Source organism: Apodemus sylvaticus, chromosome 22, assembly GCF_947179515.1.
Source record: "Apodemus sylvaticus chromosome 22, mApoSyl1.1, whole genome shotgun sequence".
Classification (NCBI taxonomy): Eukaryota; Metazoa; Chordata; class Mammalia; order Rodentia; family Muridae; genus Apodemus; species Apodemus sylvaticus.
Genome location: NC_067493.1, coordinates 44,835,549 through 44,856,636, shown reverse-complemented (window position 1 = coordinate 44,856,636; position 21,088 = coordinate 44,835,549). Strand labels below are relative to the sequence as shown.

The 21,088-nt window shown below is 50.2% G+C and overlaps 1 protein-coding gene across 2 annotated transcripts; it reads right to left on the bottom strand.

Moving 5' to 3' along the window:
- Positions 1–119: 119 nt before the first annotated feature.
- Positions 120–8,582, bottom strand: Cdk2ap1 (cyclin dependent kinase 2 associated protein 1). 2 transcript variants are annotated; one of them, XM_052168283.1, is made up of 4 exons: positions 8,244–8,582; positions 4,110–4,204; positions 2,549–2,675; positions 120–839 (listed from the first exon to the last, which is right to left on the bottom strand). In XM_052168283.1, exons 1-4 carry the CDS (start codon positions 8,296–8,298, stop codon positions 772–774), a joined length of 345 nt encoding a protein of 114 aa, XP_052024243.1. In that variant the 5' UTR covers positions 8,299–8,582; the 3' UTR covers positions 120–771. The 2 variants fall into 2 exon arrangements, with proteins under 2 accessions (XP_052024243.1, XP_052024244.1); XM_052168284.1 differs by lacking the exon at positions 8,244–8,582 and adding an exon at positions 5,167–5,283.
- Between the last annotated feature and the right edge of the window lie 12,506 nt (positions 8,583–21,088).

The window sequence follows — 21,088 nt, the reverse complement described above, 5'->3', positions numbered from 1 at the left end:
ATACCAAGACAGAGATTGTGAGTTAAAAGCCAGAGTCACTATAATTAGCAAGACTCTGTCCTTCTCCAAAGAAAAACAAGCACTTTAAGACCCCAGAGATTCCACATCTTAATACAAAGTGTTAATGAAAATAAGCTTTATTACATCAAGTAATAAATACAAAGATGCAACAGTTTCAGTCGTTTTCTTCCAGATGTTGTGATGGGCTCACAGTAAACACAGAACTGAGATCTGCAGTCTCAGGATGGACATTTGCAGGGTGCTTGGTAGGTTGGGTAGATTGCTCTTTCTCCTGTATGTATAACCGGTACATTTTAAAGATTGATTTCAAAGCACTCAGTCATGCAAACGCTTACGCAGAGAAGCTCCGTGAGGCAGGTCTACACTGTACACAGGCGGGCCAGCTGCTAAGCAAACGGGCTGTGGTCTGCACTGGGCTCCTCAGATGCAGGTGAGCTCATGGTAGGAGTCAACTGGGGTGATGCAGATGGAAAACGTCCAAGGGGGTTAACGTGGACACTGGTATTTGGGGACAAACAACAGCTTGCTGTGAAGTGGCTTCACAAACATCTTTCAAATGTTTGGAAAGAAAAAAGAGCTGGGTCATTCCTAACTACTTAAAATGCACATCGTCAGTTACTGCAAAATGTCTTCCCAATCTTTTTGAGTGTGGGTTCAGAGCTTAATGACTGGTAGAAAAATTACTGCCATTTTGAACAAAGCCTCTCATCTCCTCGGGATAGCGAGATGGGCCTTCAGACTGGCCAGGGGCTAGGACCTGGCATTACGTTCCGTTTCAGCCAAGCACTCCCGAACCAGGCTTCGGGCATGAATGATGCCTGCAAGAGAAGCAGAGACTGGCATCAGCCCATTCACAGAGCACGAAGAAGAGCAGCTAAACCCCAGGCATAAAGTCCCAATTCTGGAGGGCAATGAATGGGTCTACATCCAAACACCTAGAAAGACAGGCCAGGCTGTTCAGGAGGCTGTGATGGAGGATCATCTGAACCTAAGAAGTTCAAGTCAGCAACATAGTTCTCTCCTCCCTCTTTAAGAAGTGTGATAGAATGCACAGGCATGGTGGCTCACACCTGCAATCCTAGTACTCAAGGCAGAGTCAGGAGTTGTGAGCTTGAGGACAGCCTCACAGTTTTTCACACTAGTGTGGCATGTGACTGTATGGGCTCAGCAGATGGCTGTGGTGACATGAACTCTTCCTCATTCTTGAAGGGCCAGCAGCTCCCCCAGAATGTTCCCTGCAATGACTAATTGGTACATCCATATATAATTCAATCCGCTGTCTTGTGGGCTGGATGGGAATCTGCTTAAGACATCACAGGTTAGCCTCTTCCTGAGAAGGTCCATCTGCGGAACCAACTCTGCAGCTCCCATCTCGCTTCCTTTTGCCATGGAAGCAGCAGATCAATGCCTCCAGGGACCCCATCTCTCTCTCTGCCAGTTGCCATCTCCAGCCCTGTCCCCATTTGTACCCAGACTAGCTTCAGTTACTTTCTCAACAGAGGATCCATGAACTCAAGCAAAGACTGGCTCTCAGCTACAGCCTGCCCCTCAGCTGGCCTGGCTATGGCTGCGAATGTGACTTCAGTGCAGCCTTCTGCCCATGATCCAGGCCATCTCCATTCTCTGCCAAGTTCACTCCATGATGTTTTTAACCACCAAGTCCCTCCTGGTCATGAATGAACCTAGAGCCCTGCAGGGCTCCTGTGACAACTTATGAAACAGAACTCCTCACCTCAGCAGCTTTGTCATGCGGCAGGCAGCGCTGCTCAGCACCGTTCACACCTCACTCTGGGGCCCCTGCCCTCTGGGACATCATCCTAAGTCACTTAAGAATCTCACGGGGGTCTGAGTCGGGGTAGTTTGAATTAATAAACAATTTTCATTTTTGTAAGATAAAAGGTTCTGGATACAAATAGTGTGATGATTATATGCTAATATGAATGAACATCATTCAATTCTTAACATGTTAAAATGCATGTCACATATATTTTGCCACAATTGAAAAAAAAAATCTCAAGATGCTCCCCTACCCAGAGGAAAGGAACCCTGACCCAAGACCACCCAGGAGCCTCCGCAGTCATGGCTGCTCACGGGTCTACACTGCAGTCCCACAGGAGCAGAGAGCAAAGACAGCTTAGGGATACAAGCATTCCACTAAACCAGTGGAATAGGGTTAGGGTTGGGGTTAGGTGAGGGACAGGAGTAAGGAGGACTCATTACTACCCACGCCCTTCTCAGAAACCCCATGAGCTCCATGCCCCACCATAACCACCTCCAAAATCTAGAGTTGTCCTAGCAACTGCAACAGTATACGTTTCAGAAGTACCAACCCATGGATCAAGTGATCTTTCCCTGACCAACTAGTGCTTCCCCTAGGAAACCCCTTACCCTCTACTGCCTGGGCTTGAGGCATCCTCCTGCCTCAGCCTCCCAAATATCTAGGACTACAGGTATTTTAGCAGTATGCTTGGCTTCAGAAAGCCCTCTGACAGTGATGGGACACATTCAGCCCCCTGGCCATGCTCACCTCGTTTTAGCCTCTCCATGGCGCTCTTGCTCCCTGCATACGTGGGTCTGATCTCTTTCCCCAACTCTTCAATGATGGCCAGCAGCTCTGCATATTTACTCTGAGGCACCTGGCTATTTCCAGTTCCCTAGGGTCAGAAGACAAGGGTTAGGTTAGAATGACTCACCACTGTGGCCACCGTGGGAAGAGGGATCGTGACCTAGACTTAAGTTCCTAGGCAGGGCTGTCCCAGCTGAAGCCTGTCCGTGCCATAGACAACTTCTGAGTAGGTTAAAAGGTCCTCATGCCAGACTCCATCCAGACAAAACACTTTACCATCAGGAAAAAAGGTCTGTCAAAGTGACAAGTCAAAGGAAGCACCTAGATCCAGGAGACAAAGAGGGGTGCTTCCTGGGAGTCAAGTGTCCACAATGAATGGAGACGGAAGTTACCCCTGGAGGAATTCAACAATCGCTAAGGACCCAGGATGGGCCTAGAACTTTATCAAACTCGCCACATCCTCCCCACAGTCTTTGTCTCCAGGATATGGCCCAAGCAAGCACCCAGATCATCGAGGGCCCTGGCTCCAGCCTCTCCTCCTCCTGCCGCAGCTGGACCATGGTAGCCAGCTCCCTGTCCAGGGCTGTGGCCTGCTCCTCTCGCCTCTGCTGCCTCCACTCCCAAGCCTCGCTAGCAGGCCCACAAGCCAGGCCTTGAAGCTCAGCCTCCTGGCACATCCGCCTCCTGGCCTCCCGCTTCTCCCACCGCCGGCGCCTCATGGCAAGGGCATTGCGCTGCCGCTCCAAGCTGCGCCTCAGCCCGTCCTCCCGCCGCCGCCGCTTCTTCAGCCTATCCCTCTCCCGGGCTCGGGCCTCCTTCTCCTCCTGGGATAGGATGGGCTGTCGGGGCATGGCTGGAGGTCGTGCAGCCTCTTTAGCCAGAGAGAGACCTCCACGGCAACCCCAGAACACTGGTTGGTTGGCTCACAGAACCTTCCTGCTGGCAACAGGGTTGCAGGAAATCTTTTCAGGTGTAACATGTCCTACAGACCCCACCTAAAGGTACAGTATAGCCAGCTGCCTCCTGACCGTGACCTTGGGTTCAAGGAAATGGACTAATGAGAGAGAGAGCTAGGTCTCTAAGAGGGCCATGGTCTCATAAAGGGTAGAACCAGTAATAAATCACGCAGCTGACTTGAAACCACACTCATAACCACCCACTCCAAATATACTGTTACTGTCCCCAATGTCTGTCTCGGACCTCACTTGCCCACGAAACAGGCAAAGCAACCCACAGAGACGTGGAATGGTGACTCAAGCAGCTCAGTGACCACTGGCCCTCTCCAACATCCCTGTACCCGCGTGTCACCGACACAGTCCCAGCTGCCCTGCCTTGTAATCCCTCAAGTGAAGAATGAGGGAAAGCAAGCCTCAGCCATAGCTAAGGACACCCAGGAGAACCTTTGTCCTGCGATCCCTTCTTCGGCAGTGGTCTTCATCTAGCCCCGAGGTGTCCCAGCTGCCCGCATGCCCACAGGGCCCTCCTGCCACCCACAGCCCTCCGGTAACCCGCACTGGCAAACCTGGGCATAGCCTAGCGATGGAGGCCCATAGTCACTCAGCAGCTGGCGGTACTGGGAGGAGGTTGCCATGCTAGTGGATGGTGAGTGGACACTTCCTGCAGCAAGAAAGAGGGAGAAGTTAGAGGTCCCCCAGATTTGAATATCTGTACCAAAGAGCAGCACCAGGTACTATAAAAGGTCATCATTGTCTCTCTCTCTCTCTCTCTCTCTCTCTCTCTCTCTCTCCCTCTCTCTCTCTCACACACACACACAGGCCCCACCTGTGAACTTTTTGTTTTGCAGCAGAGACCTCAGCTCACCTTCTAATGGACACAGCCCAGACGCTAATCTAGACGAATGCAAACAAGTGCAGAAGGAGCGCGCCACACACCTCATACCTCAAGAGACAACCCGCCTCGCCCGCCCTAGCCCACTGCCAGAACTGAAACTGACAACTGTCAGACTAATTCCTGCTGACCCCAGGCCAGTTCCTACTCACTTGAGGCTGAGAACCCAAACTACATCTGTGACTGGCAACTACCAAGGTTGGTCTAACCTGGGCTAGAATTTCTTACATAGAGCCACCTTTGTGCTCCCATGCACCCACCTCTGCTGGAAAAATACATCAAGGAAAACCCAGCAAGGCAGGAAGGCACAAACCCTAGAGGACAGGCGCGCTGCACACTGAGCGAAGCTCTGGAGAACAGCCTTTGTGCCTTAGTCCAGCCCTCAACCTCTCTGGGCTCCTCAGCCCCTCCAAAGACAGACAGAGCTTCTAACTATCCAGCGCGCGCGCGCGCGCACACACACACACACACAAACTCGGACACGCGGCAGCTCTACACTCCAAAAAGAGGCTTAAGACCCCACAGATGGACAGTAGCACTTGAGGACACCATCCAGGTGCAGCAGTCAGAATAAAGCTGGGCCCAGAGCCCAGCACAGAATTTCACATCCTAGATATGCAATGGGAGGCCCCTGGCTGCGGCATGCAGACCCATAATAGCAACCAAGTGGCCATTAGGCGGGGAGAGGATGTCCTTCGAATTACAAACAGCAGTAACCATGGAGAATTTACCTAGTCTTCCTCGGCAGCTGCCTGACCACCGCCCCCAGAGCCAAACTGTCTCTCTCACACACAGCGGCTCTGCAGACTTGGCCCCAGGGATGGACAGCTGGTACCAGGCTGGCCAAGTCACCAGCTGCTCACTTGGTGTGGGCGAGGGGAGGGGCAGGAGGAAGTAAGTTCAGGAGCTGGGTTGGCAGGAGCTGGGAGGAGCCGTGAATCCCAGGGCCTGGCTGCAGGCTGAGCCACACTGCACACAAGTGGCTAAGCAGCAACGCCAACACCTTTCTCTGTCCAAGAATGGACACAGCACTGAAGGGTAGAGAGAGTGCCCAGGTTTAGGCACCAGCATGGACGCGGCTCTGGAGCAGAGCCACACTAAGGCCCTGCCACCCAACCCGAGCAACCCTAGCCTCTCCGCCACTGCGGCGAAACTCCCTTAACCACCCACCAGAGATGGCGCCTTGCAGGTCTGGAGGTGGGTTCCCATTCTCCCCACTACAGGTTGTCAAGTCCTTTCTGGGCTTGGATAGGGAAGGGGCCAAGTGCTGATGGGGTGGGTGCCATGACAGAGCACCGGATGCCTTTAGACGACTCCAGAACCACAGTGTAGAAAGTAGCCTGGCCTTCCTTCACCCCGGGGCACCTTCTGTGCTCCCCAGCTTCTCGCTAAATCTCACCTCCCTGTCACATCGTTCCTCTAGGACTTGGGGGTCTGTCCCAGCAGTGCCACTCCTGGCTCTGGGACCTGACAAGCTTCTTCCTGCCCTCAGTTTCTCCACTTGTTTGAGGCCATGCTCCCCAATGGAAGGTTTCAAGGCGTTGGGAATGCCCTTAGGGGTGGGGATACAGAAGGAATGAGAAGTACCCCCCATTCTGGGGGAGGACCTCAAGCCTATTTCCCATCACCCTGGAGATGAACCTGACTTTGTGTCAAAGCCAGCACCATATTCAGTATTAGGGAAGGTGTCTGCCCCCCTGGGGAGTCGGGTGGAAGGGTGCTCCTCCACCAATCATGCCCTCTCCTTCCGGAAGACAGCGGCACCTGGGCTGAAGGAGGCCAGGGAGGCGGTTCCACGTCAGCTCAGCCGGTGTGGAGCATCTCAGACAATGAGCGCAGTGTGCAGAGCTGAGAGGGCTTGGCAGAGGCCAGGAAGCTCCTGGGGCCAGGCTCAGCTCCCCGCCCCCACGCCAGACAAAGAGCGGCCTGGGCCTGGGGAGCTGGCGGCCTTCCCGCCACTTGGGGCGCCCTGGGGGGGGCTCTCGGGCGGGGAAGGCGGGGGCTTTGTCTAACTCCGCCGCTGCCACTGCCGGCCAGGCCGCAGCTTGGCAACTCAGTAAGCAGGAGGCAGGCCTGGAGGGCGTGAGAGACGATGACAGGGAAGGCGGAGGAGCCACTGCGAGAGTCCATCTTGGATGCAGATGGCAGGGGAGAGAAGGGCTTTCTGCAAAGTAATACCAGCAAGCGGGCAGGCGCCCTCCAAAATGCCGGACACCTGGAGACCCCGGCCCGCATCCTGGCATTTCCCATTGGAAAAAAACTGGCGCTGAACACAGGAGCTAGTGAGCCCAGAACAGGGCTTCAGAGTCTCAGGGGCAGCCTGCCACTGTGACCCACACCCCAAAAGGTCCCCAGTGACACCCACCGGGAACTAACCCAATCAAGCCTACGTCTCTAGCCTTCCTCAGGCTAGCAACTTCTCTTCCATCCTAAATACTGGCCAAGAAGGCTGGGAGGCAAAAATCCTACCTGACAACAAATCCTGTCACCCAAAGGGGGGAGTCGGGGAACCATTTGAAATGATACAGTGGCTGCACGCTCGGGGGAGGGGGGGGTCTCTGTACCCACGTGCTAGCATTTCAACTCTCCCAGGCCGGCACCCTAAATCTCAACCCTTTCCAAACCCCAAAAGAGCAGAGAAGAAGTTTAAAACACACGCCCAAAGCCTTTCCAGGTCCCTTTGAGGGTTTCTGGAGTTCTGGAATCAACATTTGAACACAAGACCTCGAACTTGGAAGTGCCAACTCGGGTGGGATTTTTAACACACGGCGACCATAACCAACTTCGACCCCCCAACTCCCCCGCCCCGAAGGCCTTATCCCTCCTGGCACCCAGTACTAAGAAACTATTTTTTTTTGGGGGGGAGGGTTCTGTTCACAGCCAAATGTCTGGGAGGAAAGGGTACTGGAATTGGACACAAAGCCGGTCACCTCTGCAAGTCAGTTTCACACCCCTATTCCGGGTTCCCTCGGGGTCCGGGGCTAGCCCCTAGCCACAGCAAAAGCTGCCTGAGAACTTTGCAAGAGTTTCCCGGCGGCGCCCAGGCCCGGAGGAGAAGGAAGATCGGGTCCCCGTGGCTAGCGCGGCGTGGCCCTCCTAGCACGTACCCACGTGGGAGATCTGAGATGGGGACCCCTGGGACCCGCGAGTCGCAGCACGCCACCCGCAGGGCCCACGAGGCCCTGGTACTTCAAATTCTTCCAAGGAGCCTCCCGAGGACCCGGGAGTCGCTCTCATACCCTGGACACGGCCCCTGCTCGCCCGCCCGCCCGCCGCCCGGGACCCCGGTCAGGCTCCCGCCCGGCCCCCTCGCGCCGCCATGCACCCGGCCCCGACCCGGCCTGTCCCGCTCCGCCGACCCTCGGAGCCCCGCGCCTAGCTCCCTGCGCCGCCCGCCTCCCGCCGGCAGGGGCCCTCGCCGAGCCGCCCAAAAAGCCTACGGGAAGGGAAAAAAGGGGGGCAAGCCGGGGAGAAAGCCTTCCTCGCCCGGCCGCCCGCGCTCTCGCTTCCCCGCCAGCCGCGGCCGCTCCGCCGCTCGCACCCGAGCCCGGGCCGCTGCCCCGCCGAGCTCCGGGCGCACCGCGAACTTTGGCAGCGCGGCTGAGGCGGCGGAATCATGGCGGCGGCGGCGGCGACGTCCCCGCTCTCCCGGCCCGGGACACCTCCCCCCCAACCTCCACCACCATCCTCCGCTAGCTCGCCGCCCGAGGCACCGCGCGACTCCCAGAGCCCCGGGCCGGGGCCCGGAGCGCGAGCCCCCAACTTGGCGGCACTTGCGGCGCGGCGCGCGCGGCCCGCGCTCACTCACCGGCGTTGAGGGCGGCGGCGGGCATGTGCGCGGTCAAGTTCGGCTTGTACGACATCCCCGCGGGCGGAGGGCGCGCCGGGCAGAGCCGGGCCAGGCCGCGAGCGCGGCGGCGAGGCCGAGGCCGAAGCCCGGGCCGGGCGGCCCCACGTCCCCGCACCCGTCCGAGCGCCCGCCGGGAGCCCGCGCACTTTTTGTTGTCGCCGGCTCGGGCCGCGCCGGCAAATATGGCCGTCCCTCACCCTGCCGCCGCCGCAGTATATCACCCATACATCGGGCGCGCGGCGCAGGGGCGGCCGCAAACTTTGAGCCCAGCCGGTGCTGGGCCCGGCCCGGACCGGGAGGGGGCGGCGGGCGTCGAGGGGCGGCTCCTCCCGCGGCCGCGCCCCGCGCTGCGCCGCCGCCCGCAACTTGCCAAAGTTTGGGGGGCTGCGGTCCTCGCGGCGCCCCCGCCGCGCCCCGGCCTCCCGCGCGCCGCTCATTGGCCCGCGCCTTCCTCTTTCTTAAACAGCCAGGGAGGATGGAAGAAGTACTTTTTTTTCCCTGTGTCTCTTGACTGTGGGGGCAGGGATGGAAAATTACCTGGAGAAAATGGTGGCGATTGGGGTGGTTTGGTTTGGTTTGGTTTTTTTTTAATTCACGGAAATCATTCCAGATGCCCACGTCTGGCTCTATCCCAGAATTAGAATAACCCATTCTTGACATTTATTTCAGGGGGGGTAAAAAAAAAATATCATGTCTCTGCCTGGATTAAGTGAGCCTTTTTTTCTTAACCCTTTGGGAACCCAAGACTCCTTTGAGACTGACAAAAGCTGGATGGAGAGACACCTCCTCCAGAAAATTCGCTCTGGCATCCGAGACGTTTGTCACACGAACTCTTTGGGATATTTCGATGGACCACCTACTGTGTGCCAGACACGGGTTTTATATGCTAAGGAAGCAAGAATGAACTTGACAAAGTTTCGACTCCCCGGAGTTTGCACTCCATTTTTTGGACCCCCCCCTTCCCCTCCCCACCCCGCCCCATACACGCCCCCGCCCATCTCTAAACTGACTGAAACGTCATCACCAAACGTATTTGGGATCTGATGAATAACCTTCCGAAGGTACTATATTTTGGAGTTCTGCCTGAATAGTAATGCTCATCAAATTACATAAAACGCCCACCCTTTTCTGTTGTTTTTAATCGCCACGGTTTGCAGGTTTTTTTTTTTTAATTAGTCATATTTAGAAATCATCTGCGGTCTGGTGACAACAGCGTCAGCCTCTCTGCTAGAGAAAAAAGGGGGGGCACCACCGGGATCTTATCCCCTCCCCTTTTGAGACTAAAGGTGCAGAGAAGGAGACCTCCTCCTCCACCATCACCACCACTCCTGGCCCCCCAGCTCCACCAGCACCCCTACCATCAGCCTTAGTCTTCCTCTGGCAAACGCTTCTTGGTGACATTTTTTATCTTAAAAAGAAACGAATGCTACCCATTCTTCAATGGCTGATAAAAATATAAAGCAAGCCACATACATAATTTTAAATGTTTCACTAATCAATTTTTGAAAGCAGAACGCAGCATGAAATTAATTCTAATAATGCATTTAACACAACCGGACCTAAAACAGGACAAATTAAATTTATAATGAATGAATACACAGAAATTCATCAATAAGATACTTGACTCTTTTTTTTTTTTTAAACAAGGTCTCACTTATTTATCCCTGGCTAGCTTGCAGTAAACTATACCGGCCTTTTATTCACTAAGATCTACCTGCCTCTGTCTCTGCAGTTCTAGCATTAAGGCATGTGCCACATTACCTACCAGGTTTGTGGTTTAGTTGGGTTTTTTATTTGTTATATTGCCTGGGCTAGCTTTCTATGTCTAAGCTTTGGTGGTCGTCCTGTCTCAAACTCCCAACTAGTTAAAACTACCAGCATGCATGCATCAAAGTACCAAATACCATTTGCCTGGTTTTTGTTTGTTAGCTTGGTTGGTTGGGTTTTAGTTTTCGACTTTTTGCTCTTGTCTGGAACTGGAAACAATCCTCCTGCCTCAGCCACTCTGTTCAAATTCCTAGTCTCATGTCCTGTAATCCATATACACATACACACAAAAAAGTAATTTTTTAAATGTTTTGTCTTTTGTGGTGTTGGGGATTGAACCCAGAATCCCTACACTGAACTACACTACCCCAACCTTGGTTTTACTGTTTGTTTTTTAAATTTTGAAACACAATGTGATATATCCCAGGATGGGATCAAACTCAACTGTATAGCAGAAAATCACACTGAACTTTGAAGTCCTTCTACAAACAGCTCCTGAGTGCTGGGATTACAGATGTGTACCACCACATGGTCCTGGGGATAAGAACTCTCCTGAGCCACATCCTTAGACCCGTGCATCCTCCTGAGTGGATGTATGATGTATACATATGCACACATATGCATGCCTACACACCTCCCTACAGAAACCAGTGGAGGACAGTGAGACTGTGCTATATCATTGGCTACCTTATTCCTTTAACTTAAGTTTCTCTATGAACTCCCTTTTACAACCGGCAGCCTAGCCAGATGTCTGGAATCAGCAAGTATGAATCTGGGGACTGGAGAGGAGGCTCTGCTCTTCCAGAGCAGAGTTTGGTTCCCAGCACCTATGTCACCCAGCTCACAGCTCTTGTACCTCTAGTTCCAGGAGATCTTCTAGCATCCAAAGGCATCTATGTGCACATGGTACACAGATGCTCAGGCACATACATATCACAGAAATAAATATTTGGGGGTTATCATTTGTTTTTTAAGTTTATGTGCATTGGTGTTTTACCTGAATATTTTTGGTGCGGGTGTCAGATCCTATGGAACTGGAGTTACAGACAGCTGCCATGTGGGTGCTGGGAGTCGAACCTAGGCCCTCTGGAGAAATAGCCAGAGCTCCATACCTCTAAGCTCTCTCTGCAGCCCCATTTGTTTGTTGTAGTGACCCCACTGGCCTGGAACTTGCTATGTAGTATGTAGACCAGGATGGCCTCAATCATACCCAGTTTATAAGCTTTATTTTCTGATTTTTTTTCGAGACAGGGTTTCTCTGGATAGCCCTGGCTGTCCTGGAACTCACTCTGTAGACCAGGCTGGCCTCAAACTCAGAAATCCACCTGCCTCTGCCTCCCAAGTGCTGGGATTAAAGGCATGCGCCACCACGGCCCGGCTTATAAACTTTTAATAAAGGAAAAAATGGTGACGGTGGCACCTGCCTTTAAACCAAGGCGGAGGCAAGCAGATCCCTGTGAATTTGAGAACAAGCTCAGTCTATGTAAGTTCTAGAACAGTCAAGACTACCTAGAAAAAAAAAATCCTGTCTCCAAAAAAAAAAAAGGCAGGGGTGGGCTTCTAGGATTCTTTGTAGCTGGACATAATCGTGACCTGCTCATGTCCCTGCCTGTCCCCTTCAAGTGCTGGATTACAGATCTAGACCATCACACACAATCCATAAAGTGCTAGAGGTCCAAGCCAGGACCACCCACCTGCTCGGCAAGAACCCTGTCCTCTGAGCCACACACCCCTGGCCCAAGTTTGTTCTTTTCTAAAAGACTTTCTCTGGCCGGGCAGTGGTGACGCACGCCTGTAATCCCAGCACTCTGGGAGGCAGAGGCAGGCGGATTTCTGAGTTCAAGACCAGCCTGCGCTACAGAGTAAGTTCCAGGACAGCCAGGGCTACACAGAGAAACCCTGTATCAAAAAAAAAAAAAAAATTCAAAAAAAAATAATGTGTATATCTGTGTGGGGGTAGGAAAACTATGTATACAGAGATGCAGGTTCCCCTGGAGACCAGAAGAGGGTATCAGGTCACCTGCAACTTAAGTTCCAGGCATCTATCTGTGAGCCTTTGATATGGGTGCGCAGAATAAAACACAGGTTCTCTCAGAGAGCCGCAAGTGACCTGAAGTACAAGCTGTTTCCTTCCGCAGCCCCCCTGCATTTTGTTTAAAGATTTTTTTTTATGTATATGAATACACCATAGCTGTCTTTGGACACCCCAGAAGAGGGCATCAGATCTCATTCCAGATGGTTGTGAGCCACCATGTGGTTGCTGGGAGTTGAACTCAGGACCTCTGGAAGAGCAGCCAGTGCTCTTAACTATTGAGCCATCTCTCCAGCCCCCACCACCCTGCCTTTTTTATGTTTCTTTATTGAGGGGAGTGTGTATATGGGTGCCACCACAGTCATATGGAGGTCAGAGGACAATTTATAGGACTTGGTTCTCTTCTCCTACCATGTGGGACCTAGAGATCAAACTCAAGTCATAAGTTGGCTCTCCTGTTCTCTCTGCAATGTTGCATACGCCAAGCTATGCCCATGAGCTTCAATCAATTCTCCTATCTCTGCCTCCCAGTCCAGGAAGACAAGGATTATGAACTGGGCCACCACATACTTTTATCCAGGTTCTGGAAACTGAACTCCAGTTGTCAGCCTGCGAGATGGGTGCCTTTCAAAACTAAGCCAATTTGTTGATCCTCGGTTCTTTTGGGAAATACTATTATCATCTGCACCTTATACAGTAGGCTTCTCTATACATGCTTTAAAATGACTTGTGCCTGTCTGCGTGTGGGTCTCCATGTACGGATCGAGAGTACAGATGCCTCCTGAGCCCAGAGGCAACAGATTCTCTGGCCCTGGAATTGCAGGTGGTTGTGTGCGCCACCTGATGTGGATACTGGGAATCGAACTCTGGACTTCTGGAAGAACAGAACATGCTTTTGACTGCTGAGAGCAGTGAGGCTTCTGGAGTTGGCTAGAGGAGAGTGGAAAGAGGGGAGTGAGAGGCAAAGCAGGCCCAGGAGACACCTGAGATCTGTGGGAACGCTCTCTAGGGCTTGATACACCATCCTGCTGTCCCTCAGAAAGCAGGGAGATGGTTCGGTTTTCCTTTTTTTTTTTTTTTTAAGATTTATTTATTTATTATACATAAAGTACACTGTAGCTGTCTTCAGACACCAGAAGAGGGCATAGATCTCTTTATGGATGGTTGTGAGCCACCATGTGGGTGCTGGGATTTGAACTCATGACCTTTGGAAGAACAGTCAGTTCTCTTAACCACTGAGCCATCTTTCCATCCCCTCGGTTTTCCTTTTTAATTAGTCAGAGTTACTATGTAGTCCTAGTTGACCTGGAACTCACTATATAGACCAGGCTAACTTTAACTCAGATTAAGGGAAGTATGTACTGCTAAGTCCACATGCTGTTTTTTTGTTTGGTTTGGTTTGTTCTTGTGTGTGTTTTTGTTTCTTTGGTTTTGTTTTTTTGGTTTTTCAAGACAGGGTTTCTCTGTGTGATCGTGGCTGTCCTGGAACTCACTCTCTAGACCAGGCTGGCCTTGAACTCAGAAATTTGCCTGCCTCTGCCTCCCAAGTGCAAGGATTAAAGGCATGTGCCACCACTGCCCGCTATTGTGTCTTTTTTTTTTTTTTTTTTTTTTTTTTTTTTTTGGTTTTTCGAGACAGGGTTTCTCTGTGTAGTCCTGGCTGTCCTGGAGCTCACTCTGTAGACCAGGCTGGCCTCGAACTCAGAAATCCGCCTGCCTCTGCCTCCCAAGTGCTGGGATTACAGGCGTGCGCCACCACGCCCGGCTTATTGTGTCTTTTTTATTTATGTATATGACCACTCCATTTGCATATATGCCTGCATGATAGAAGAGAGCATCAGACAGAAGAGGGCATCACATCCCATTGCAGATAGTTGTGAGCCACCATGTGATTGCTGGGAACTGAACTCAGGACCTCTGGAAGAGCAGTCAGAGCTCTTTTTAAAAAAAAATATATTTATTTACTTATTGATTTATTATTTCAAGACAGGGTTTCTCTGTGTAGCTCTGGCTGTCCTGGAACTCACTCTGTAGACTAGGCTGGCCTTGAACTCAGAAATCCACATACCTCTGCCTCCCGAGTGCTGGGATTAAAGGCACAAACCACCACTGCCTGGCTACTTATTTATTTAATGTATATGAGTACTCCATAGCTGTCTTCAGACACACCAGAAGAAGAGGGCATTGGATCCCATTTCAGATGGTTGTGAGCCACCATGTGGTTGCTGGGAATTGAACTCAGGACCTCTGGAAGAGCAGCCAGTGCTCTTAACCGCTGAACCATCTCTCCGGCCCCAGTAAGAGCTCTTAACCACCCAGCCATCTCTCCAGACCTATTTATTGTGTCTTTGTGAGGAGTACATAGGAAATTACAGAACAACTTGCAAGGGTCAATTTCCAGAAGTGAACTCAGGTACTCCAGTTTGGTGGCAAACCCCGGCACCCAGTGAACCATTACTGTTCTTCCAAGATGGCACTTGTGTTGGCATGTATATGCTTGGCCCAGGGAGTGGGCACTATTAGGAGGTGTGGCCTTGTTGAAGTAGGTGTGTCACTATGGGCTTGGGTTAACATCCTCATCCTAGCTGTCTGGAAGTCTTCAACTAGCAGCCTTCAGATGAAGTTGCAGAACTCTCAGCTCCTCCTGCACCATGCCTGCCTGGATGCTGCCATGTTCCTGCCTCGATGATAATGGACTGACCCTCTAATCCTGTAAGCCAGCCCAGCCCCAATTAAATGATGTCATTTATAAGACTTGTCTTGGTCATGGTGTCTATTCATAGCAGTAAAACCCTAACTAAGACAGAGCTCTTTCTTTTTCTTTCTTCTTCTTCTTCTTCTTCTTCTTCTTCTTCTTCTTCTTCTTCTTCTTCTTCTTCTTCTTCTTCTTCTTCTTTTTCTTCTTCTTCTTCTTCTTTTTTTTTTTTTTGAGACAGGGTTTCTCTGTGTAGCCCTGGCTGTACTGGAACTCACTCTGTAGATCAGGCTGGCCTTGAACTCAAAAATCTGCCTGCCTCTGCCTCCCAGAGTGCTGGGATTACAGGCGAAGCAGGGCAGAGCTCTTTCTTAAAGTTGCTATGGCAGCGGGGGTGGGAGGTGGGTGGGCTGAGGGGGTGATGGTGTGATGGTAGCACATGCCTTTAACTCCAGCTCTGGGAAGGCAGAGGCAAGAGTCAGCCTGGTCTATAGAATGAGTTCCAGGATGGCCAGAGCTACACAAAGCAACCCTATCTTGAAAAGAAAAAAAGAAAGCAAAAAGAAAAAAAAAAGAAAAGAAAAAATTGTTATGTCTCTTTATTTTACAGTGTGGAGGTTAGAGAAACAAAATGACCCCCTCTCCAGCACCTAGGGTGCTGCTTTTTTTTTTTTTTTTTTTTTTTTTGACAACTTCAACCTTTGAGCAGGAGAGATGGCTCAGTGATTAAGTGTACCTCCTGCTCTTTGAAAGGACCTGAGTTTAGTTCCCAGTACCCAAGCTCTTAAAGCTTTCTACCTGTAGTTCCAGCCCCAGGTGACAGGTTGCCCTCTCTGACCTTAGTGGGCACTGCACTTACATGCACACAGGAGTCCTCATATATACACTATTAAAGACTTAAAACAAAACAACAAAAACATCCCAGAAAGGCCCTCCTAGAGTTTGGAATCATACAGTTGGATTCCAGCACAATCCAATGTTCTGGGGCCATCTGCTCCATGGACTTGCCCTAGCATAGGGAAGGAAAAAGGAGACTAATATGACCATGGGGTAACCAAAGGTGGCACCCCTAAGAAGTGTGACCTACCTCAAGGTCTCTGGATCATTGACTGGGTAGGCACTGCAGACTGGCCTCTCCCTCTTCTTTTTTTTCTTAGACTTATTTTTAATTAAATGAATGATGTGTGTTTGTGCACACTACTGCAGCTCCTCAGAGGGCAAAGGCCTTCCCTGCCCAGCAGCTCGAGTTAAAAGGCAGCTGTGAGCCACCAGATGTGGGCGCCATGAACCCAATTCGGGTCTTCTGGCAGGGCAGTCAGTATTCCTACCTGGGGTTGACTCTCCCCTCAAGCAGTCATTTGTGACTCGGTTTTCACAGTGGGATTTCTCACAACTTACTACCCTACGGAGAGTTTCTCTGGTGACTTAGTGGCTCACATAATGACTTTCGTGAACTCCAATCTTACCTGGACCCAAAGATGAATGGGTGTCAGGTAGAGCATTGTTGGTGTTACAGCAAAATCCGCCCTCTGAAATTCCCCCAGTGGAGTGTCAGCATGGTCGGAGGACAAGGGCTTGGCATCAGGAGCCTAAAGGGAAACCACGTACCCATGCCCTCTCTTCTTGTTGGCTACCGAGTGTAAGGGCTGGAGGACAGCTCCAAGGAAGAAGCGCTTTTCTGAAGGCTGAGGGCCAGTGTTTGGATCCCTAGAATCCACAAAACAAAACAAACAAAAAACCTTGCTGGGTAGGTGTGGAAACTCACCTGCAATCCTAGTTCATAGGAAAAAAGGGGTGCCCGGGCCAGCTGGGTTCAGTGAGGGACCCCCGTCTCCATACTTAAAGTAGAAAGCAATGGAGTGACACCCATTGCCAATTGACTTCCATGTAACAGCCTCTCACACCATGGGCCCACATCGGTAAATAGTGTCTGTCTCTGTCTCTCTTCCAACTAATCAAAACTTAAGTCCAGTAAACAAGACCAGCTGAAGACCTGCCTCACCATCTTACGCTGGTTTGGTATTTACCACCAGTCTCTTATTTAGTGGCCGTTCTGGGGGCTAAGCAGGGCTCTTGTCTCTCCTAACCCAGAGAGTACTCACCATCCAGAGTGGGCAGCTTTCAGAGAACTGGCCTCCAAAAATAAGTATTTTGCACATTTCTTTTAGCTTCTCTCTCTCTCTCTCTCCATAAAGGCCTCCACAGATGGCTTCTTTACACCATGCTCTCAAATGACTAGCTGATAAATATTCATACTTATGGAAATTGTACTGTACACATTCCAAACCCTCAGGAGAACAGCATTGGTTTTCATTCTGTCTCTCAGGGGTGGGGCCCTTTGTTCAGGGGCCTTGTCCTTCTGAACTCGCACCTGCAAGGGCTTGCAGACACACCTCACAAACGAGTTTGGCTTCTTTGTGGCTAATTTGTCCTCGGCAGTGCTTCACTGTCAGTGGTGATCTTGTCTCTCATAGGACATATCTGGCAGTGTCTGTAGATATTCTGGGCTTTCACAACTGGAGCTGGGGAATCGTGTCCCTGCTGGGATGTGGGGAGTGCAGGCCCTGATGCTATTATGCAAACATCCTACTAATCTCCAGCTTAGTGACCAGCACCAAGAAACATCAGAGCCAGAAACAACACCCAGGCCAGGGCTGCAGGGATGAGGCTCAAAGTGGAAGCAAGGGATACAGAAAATGTCACAGCAATCAGGCTGGAGAAAACTCAGGGGAACAGGCTCTATATGAAGACTGGGCTAGACTGTTTTAATTAAAGTTCGACTATTGCTATAGTTGAATGTTTCAGCAGTCCTAGGGGTTGAAGCCAGGGCCTCATATATGCTAAGCAAGCATTCAAACACAAGTTTGTTTTAAAGAGGTATTTTTTTTTTTATGATTTATTCATATGAGTACACTGTAGTCATTTCCAGACTCACCAGAAGAGGGTATCAGATACCTTTACAGATGGTTGTGACCCACCATGTGGTTGCTGGGAATTGAACTCAGGGCCTTTGGAAGAGCAGTCAGTGCTCCTAACCACTGAGTCATCTCTCAAGCCCCAAGAGAAACCTTTTCTTATTTATCTATTTGGTTTTTTCAAGATAGAACTTCTCTGTGTAGCTCTGGCTGTCCTGGAGCTCCAGAAGAGAGGGATTTTTATGTAGTCAGGTTACCTCTGAGTTCTCGGTAGCTCAGGAAAGCCTCCAACTGGAGGTCCTTCTGCTGTGGCCACCTCAGGGCTGGGAATCAAACAGGCCCAACTGCTACTTTTTATTTTTTTAATTTTAAAAGGAAGCGCAAGGACAATTTTATTAGTATTTGAAAGAAAAACCTCACAGCAAGCTGCTTGGAAGAGGGCAATAGAGAAACAGTAGAAGCCATGCCATTTAGCCAAACGTGGGGAGGGTAGCTTTGGGGAAGCAGTGACGCTCAGAGACCTTGGGGACACATGCTTAGAAGAGAGAGAAGTCTGCACAACAGGCAGCTCTACAAGCAATAGGGCTGAAAGGAGAGGATTCTGGGACTACTAGTCCTCCTACCTCTTTGGCATGAATTAAAAGGTAATAAGGCTATTTTTATTAGCTAGCATGTTCCAAAAATAATTTTTTTCTTTTTTTAAAAACTTTTTTTTTTTTTTTTTTTGGTTTTTTGGATTTGGTTTTGGTTTTTTTTTTTTTTTTTTTGAGACAGGGTTTCTCTGTATAGCCTTGGCTGTCTGGGAACTCACTTGGTAGACCAGGCTGGCCTCGAACTCAGAAATCTGCCTGTCTCTGCCTCCCAGAGTGCTGGGATTACAGGCGTGCGCTACCACCGCCAGGCTATTTTTTTTTTTTTTTGGATATAGTTTTTTTGAGACAGGGTTTCTCTGTGTAGCCCTGGCTGTCCTGGAACTCATTCTGTAGACCAGGCTGGCCTCAAACTCAGAAATCCGCCTGCCTCTGCCTCCCAGAGTGCTGGGATTACAGGCGTGCGCCACCACCGCCCAGCCCAAAAATAATTTCTTAGCCAGGCAGTAGTGGTGCACACCTTTGGTCCCATCAATTAGTAGGCAAAGGCACTAGTCTGCTCTACAGAACAAGTTCCAAGACAGCCAAAGCTACACAGAAAAAACCTACATTGAAAAACCAAAACGGGGCTGGAGATATAGCTCAGTGTTTAAGAGGACTGACTTCTCTTCCAGAGGTCCCGAGTTCAATTCCCAGCAACCACGTGGTAGCTCACAACCATCTGTAATGGGATCTGATGCCCTCTTCTGGTGTGTCTGAAGAGAAGACAGGACAGTGTACTCGCATACAAAAAGAATACATAAAAATAAATAAAATAAAATAAAAAAGAAAAGAAAAAAATTGTATATGTATGATGAATTTGGTCACATGGATACCATGTTACCTTTACATGGGTTTGGAAATTGAAGGCAGGTACTTTTAGGTACTGAACCATTTCACCAGCCCCACTGGCTACATTTTAATTTGTATTATTACACTGGGTAGTGGTGGTGCACACCTTTAATCCCAGCACTCAGAGGCAGGGAGATCTCTGAGTTCAAGGCCAGCCTAGTCTACAAAGCAGACAAGCAGAACTAGAGAGACTCTCTTGAGCCCTCCCCCCCCCCTGAAAAAAACTTATTTTACATTACATGTATGTTTTGCTTGTATGTGTATAACTGCACCAATACATACCTGGTGGCCTGAGTTCAGAAAAGGACACTGGGTCTCCTGGAAAAGGAGTTGGATGTGCTCTGCAAGCACAACTAGTGTTCCTGGCCCTGAGCCATCTCTCCTAGCCTCACATTTTAAATTAAATATTCTATTATCAATTAATTGGCTGTGTACACATGAGAATAGCCCCCAAAATGGAGACCAGATGACAATTTTCTGGGGATTTCTAGCACGTACATCTATTTGCTGAACCATCCTTGGCTTTACTAAGGACAGGCAGGCTCTCATTACTAAGCCTTGGTGACCTGGAACTTGCTATGTAGAGCAGGCTGGCTGAAATCCACTGAGACCTGCCTACTTCTGTGGAAGGTGTGGGCAACTTCTTAAGCCACCTGGATATAACCCAACTCACACATGGATCTTCTAAATTAGATGTATAAAAATGTAATAAAACAATTTTACACCAATATTTCCTTCCTGTCTTCCAACTCATTGAGTTATTAGTCAATTTAATATTTCCTCATTCAACTTTTTTAAAGCTTTTTTTATTTATTTTTCCCCCCTTTGGTTTTTTTGGATTTGGTTTTTTTTCTGAGACAGGGTTTCTCTGTATAGCCCTGGCTGTCCTGGAACTCACTCTGTAGACCAGGCTGGCCTCGAACTCAGAAATCCGCCTGCCTCTGCCTCCCAGAGTGCTGGGATTACAGGCGTGCGCCACCACCGCCCGGCTTAAAGCTTTTTTTAAAAAAAGATTTATTATTATATGTAAGTACACTGTAGCTATCTTCAGATCTCATTATGGATGACTGTGAGCCACCATGTGGTTGCTGGGAATTGGACTCAGGACCTCTGGAAGAGATGTCAGTGCTCTTAACCACTGAGACGTGTCTCCAACTCTCCCTCAACTAATGCTGTGACGTGTGACAGAAGTCTCTTCTTCCCTTTCACATATACAAGAGGAAGTAAATGGCAGAATTTAGTCTTGGACCCTGCACATTTGACTGAAGTGAGCTCTGACCTCAGTGCCCGCCTCATCTGTAAGTGCTACTTATACATCATCGGGATTCTATGTGGACTTTAAGATGCCGACTTGGCATGCATTGAGCACAAGAGGTCCGCTGGCCACGTGAGATCAGACTCCTATGAGATCGGGTCCACATGCGTGCCAGTGATCCCCAGTCGCTTCTGTACTAGCACCCCACTCAGCTCTCAAGGCAGCTCAATGACAAGTGACTTCTTTCAAGGACACTTTGTGGGCATTCCTGAGGGCTTTTCCTATGAAGTCTACTTGCAAACTGTCCCACGAGCAATCCCTAACTGAATAGCACAGGGTCTCAAACCAAAACCATCCCAATTATTAAACACTTTAAAGGATTAGGAACACCAATTTTATAAAGACTAGATACTGAAGAGATACCGAAGATCAAAGTTCCCTTGACATCTCCAGACAGTGGACCAAGTAAACAGTATAGAAGCCACTGGCCATTCAGTTCTGTGTTCGTGGCACTTCACTGTTCACTTTCCTGGTTCAGACTTAGACTGAAGGGCTCTGCATTCTAGTCATGGGCATGTGAAGCCCCAAACTCTTATCACTGCTGTCTGCTTGAGCCTTTGCAGCCAATGTCAAGATACAGCGTGGGCCCGCAAAATCA